The sequence below is a fragment of the Chenopodium album genome, chromosome 25 (assembly GCF_948465745.1).
Source record: "Chenopodium album chromosome 25, dcCheAlbu1.1, whole genome shotgun sequence".
NCBI lineage: Eukaryota > Viridiplantae > Streptophyta > Magnoliopsida > Caryophyllales > Amaranthaceae > Chenopodium > Chenopodium album.
The window spans coordinates 5,930,267-5,935,039 of NC_137858.1; the positions used below are offsets into that span (position 1 = coordinate 5,930,267).

The 4,773-nt window shown below is 46.1% G+C and overlaps 1 protein-coding gene across 1 annotated transcript; it reads right to left on the reverse strand.

Moving 5' to 3' along the window:
• Nucleotides 1-897: 897 nt before the first annotated feature.
• LOC145613549 (uncharacterized) lies at nt 898-2,238 on the reverse strand. The gene has a single exon (XM_081668664.1). It carries the CDS (start codon nt 2,236-2,238, stop codon nt 898-900), a length of 1,341 nt encoding a protein of 446 aa, XP_081524790.1.
• Nucleotides 2,239-4,773: the final 2,535 nt, after the last annotated feature.

The window sequence follows — 4,773 nt, forward strand, 5'->3', positions numbered from 1 at the left end:
TATCAGATCATATCGAAAGTAGGGGATGACTCCATTAGTTATAGTACGTACGGCTCTTATTAACGGCCTTGGCCAAAACTTTTAAAACAAACTATAGGCATAGAGCTTGCCCTACAAAATAAGAAATAACAAAGAACGCTGAATCATGACTACATGTCATGCCAGTACTAAACATGAAAAATTAAAAAAAAAAAATTAAACATAGTATTTCTTGAGGACACTTGCATTCCAAACATTTTTTAACGGTACCCCTTCAAAAGTCATCAACCGATACGATCCTTGACGAACTGTCTCGTACACCTGATAGGGTCCCTCCCAGTTTGCGGTGAGCTTGCCATCTGCATTTCCTTTACCCGTTGCGGTAGTTCGGCGAAGGACCAAGTCCCCATCTTCCAAAGGCCGGTAATTGACTCTTTTGTTATATGCTTGACTCATACGATTCTTATATGCCGCTGATCTGACGGCAACCGTAAGCCGTATTTCTGGTAGGAAGTCTAATTGTTGCCTTAGGAGCAAGTCATTTTAATCTTCACAAAAATGTTGTACACGGAACGTGGGGAGTCCCACTTCAGCTGGAATAACGGCCTCTGAGCCGAAAGCAAGGTTGAATGGTGACTCCCCAGTGGCTTCCCTTGTTGTCGTTCTATTTGCCCATAGTATCTCTGGGATCAGATCTGCCCATAAGCCTTTTGCATCTTCTACCTTCTTTTTCAATGCCGCTAATATCTGCTTATTTGCGGCCTCCGCCTGGCCGTTTGACTGGGGATGACAGACTGCTGCGTATGCAAATTTTACTTTATATATGTTGAGGAAGTTTTTAACGGGGCTGCAATCAAATTGGGAGCCGTGATCAAACATCATTGCCATCGGTAGGCCAAATTGGGTGAATATATTCTTCTAGATAAACTTCTTGACCTCGTCCGCTGTTATTTTCGCTACCGGTTCCGCCTCTATCCATTTGGTGAAGTAGTCAATCCCTACTATCAAAAATTTTCTGCTCCCAGTTGCTGATGTAAAAGGCCCAACAATGTCCATTCCCCATTGTGCAAACGGTATCGGATTTAGAATTGGTGTCAAGTCGTTTGGTGGTTGGTTTATTGCCGGCCCAAACTTTTGGCATTTATCACACTTTTTCGCGTAGGCTAGAGTATCAACATTCATTGTTGGCCAGTAATATCCTCTTTTCATTGCTTCTAAAGACATTGACCGGCCTCCGGCATGATTTCCACAATCCCCTTCGTGGATTTCTTCTATCAGCCTAGCTGACTCATAGGCCGATATGCACCTTCGCAATGGTAGCGAGAACCCCGTTTTATACAACATTCCTTTGAACATGACAAACCAGATACTATCCTTCTTTATCTTCTGGACTTCTGTTTTATCCACCAGTAAGACGTTATGCACTTTGTAGGCCAGCACACCATCATACCATTCTTGGCCGTTAACCACGCAATTCACCTCTTTTGGAGTGTTGTCGGGGTCAGTACTTTTGCGTTCCAAAAGCTCCACCATTACAGTGTGCTCCAGATCATTGAAGCTTGAACTTGCCAGTTTTGCCAAGGCGTCTGCCTGTGTGTTTTTTGCCTTCGGCACCAATTGTATTTCAAACATTTCCAGGTCGGCCGTTATTGTTTTCAACTTGGCCAAATAGGCCATCATTGTTTGTTCCTTTGCCTCATAAGTGCCGTCAAACTGACTTGCTACCAGTTGTGAATCAGTCGTGAGTTCTATCCGTTTTGCCTCAGCCGCAATGCATAACTGTACTCCCGCAGGTGCTGCCTCATACTCAGCTTCATTATTGGAGGCTTTGAACTTGAATTTGATAGCATATTCGAATATGTCCCCTTGCGGTGATGTCATGACGATACCGGCTCCGGAGCCCGTTGATGCTGAGGAGCCGTCAACGGAGACCTTCCACACTCCATTGACTTCTTCTTCTTCGGTGTAGGATGTTTCCACAATGAAATCAGATAATGCCTGAGCCTTTATCGACACTCGTGGCTTGTAAATTATAACGTACTCCGACAACTCCACCGCCCATTTGAGTAATCTTCCAGACGCCTCCATTTTCTGCAGAGACTTCTCTAACGGCTGATTTGTCAAGACATCAATGGTATGTGCATCAAAATATGGCCGAAGTTTTCTTGCAGCGATGACCACTGCATATGCAATTTTCTCTATCAGAGGGTATCGTCTCTCTGCCGCGTTCAGGACATGGCTCACAAAATAAATAGGCATTTGAGTTTTCTGTCGTTCCACTATTAGCACCGCTGCAACCGTTTTAGGAGATGCCGAGATATATAACTACAAGCTCTCTCCCTGTTCCGGCCTTGCTATGGTCGGTAGGGACCTTATATGGTTTTTGACCACCTCTAGTGCCTTTGCCTGCTCTTCCCTCCAAACGAATGTTTTATTTTGCCGGAGGACTACGAAGAATGGTAAGGCCTTATCAGCCGATTTGCTAATAAACCTTGTCAGCGCTGCCATGCGTCCAATAAGCTTCTGTATGTCCTTTATTGACTTTGGTTGTGGTAGGCTAAGGATAGCTTCTATTTTATCAGGATTTGCGTCTATCCCCCTTTCACTAACCATAAACCCCAAGAATTTCCCTGAACGAACTCCAAAGAATTTCTCCGGATTGAGTTTCATCCGGTACTGACGCAAAGTTTCAAACGTTTCCCTTAAATTTGCAACGTGATCAGTGGCTAACCGGCTTTTAACGATAGAGTCGTCAACATATACTTCCACGTTTCTTCCTTTCTGATTTGCAAAGACTTTGTCTACCAGTTTCTGATATGTTGCCCCGGCGTTTCGTAACCCAAATGGCATTGCCTTATAACAAAATACGCCGGCATCAGTAATAAACGCCGTTTTCGTTCTATCCGGTGCATACAGGATAACTTGATGGTATCCCGAGAAGGCATCCATAAAACTAAGCAGAGCATGGCCGGAAGTGGAGTCTACCAGTCTATCTATTCGGGGCAGAGGATAGAAATCCTTTGAGCAGGCTTTATTTAGGTCCGTAAAATCCACGCACATCCTCCATTTTCCTGACGGCTTCCTCACAATGACTACGTTTGCTAACCATTCAGGGTACGTGCAAGGCTCAATAAACCCCGCCGCTAGCAATTTGTTTACTTCTGCTTGTATTGCTTCTATCTTTTCTGTCGAGAAGTTAGGTTTTTTCTGCCTAACTGGCCTGGCATTTCTATCCACATTCAGCTTATGTACTATAACATCTGGGTGGATCCCGGGCATTTCATCTGCCGAGAAAGCGAACACATCAGCGTTCTCCCGTAAGAGTTCCACCAAGTGACAATGGGTATCAACATCCATGTCGGACCCTACTCGCACTGTTCTTCCCGACATCCCAGGTTGCAACTCGATTTCTACTGTCTCTCCTCCCGGCGAAGGGCGGGGAACCGCTGCCGGGCGCGTGTCGAAATTCTCCATTTCTAAGTCATGCGCAGGTATGGCTCGCCCCCTTTTCTGCATTGCCTGCTCGGCCTGGGGTTGTTGGTTAGGCTGTTTTAGAGCTGTTACATAACACTCCCTGGCCATTGTCTGACCTCCCCTAACGCGCTCTGCCTTCCCCAGATTCGAAACGTACACCATCGTCAAATGATATGTTGAAACTATTCCCTGTACATCGTGGATCAAGGGTCTGCCGACAATAGCATTATACGCTGAGGGCACATCAATTATTAGGAATTCTGTCATGACATCTCTGGCCGCCATGCCTTCTCCAATTCTAACCTGTAAAGCTATACTTCCTTCTGGCCTTACTGTAGATCCATTGAAGCCAATAATGGGATACGATACCGGGGTTAAGTACTTCCGGCCTATCCTCATTGCGTGAAATGCTTCTGCAAACAGGATGTTAGCGGAGCTCCCTCCATCGACCAGCACTCGCTTGATGTTGGCTCCATTGACCGTCAGAATTAAAACCAATGGATCATCGTGAGGAAATACCAAGCCTTTGGCGTCTGCCTCCGAGAAGGATACTGACGGCATTGAGCGGGCCTTGGTCGCTCATCCACACCCAATGCATTCACCGTGTGCTTGTGCTCAGACAGGCTCTTCTTCGCCCCGCTAACTGATCCCCCATGCACCGGACCACCGGTAATAACCTCTATTGTAATCTTGTGACCTGGCGCATTGTTCCCTTGACGGTATTCCCCGCTGTGATTACGCCGGTAAGTGTCATCTTGCATGGACGAATCGCCCTGCCTTCGATACTTACTTTGTCTAGGCTGAGGGGCTTGCTGCCGACTTGGCCCTGCTTGAGCTCAGTACTGGGACAGGTGGCCCTTTCTAATGAGGTCTTCTATATTCTCCTTCAATTGAGTACATTCTTCTATATAATGGCCGATATCCCTGTGAAACATGCAGTATTTTTTTGTGTCTCGCCCCTTGGTTATCATTGGTGCCGGTCTTGTCCAGTCCTCTCTGTGCTGATTTATTGAGTATATTGCGGCCCTTGGTGTGTTCAGTTGTGTGTAGTTGTTGTACCGGCCAAGACCTCTGGGTGGCCTACCGGTTCTTTGCTGGTTTGTTTGCTGTTGTTGTCTGTTTATTCCGCCGGCATAAGTATTAGGCGCAACACTGTCATTCTGTCTTCGAGGAGGCTCTGATGCCGCTATCTGGTTACTGGTTTTCAATAGCTCCTCGTTTTTTATGTATTCATATGCCTTGCCAAAGGCCACGCCTAAATTCGGGAAGGACTTCCTTGCCATGTATTTTTTGAAATCATTATCTCCCAAACCGTTCATT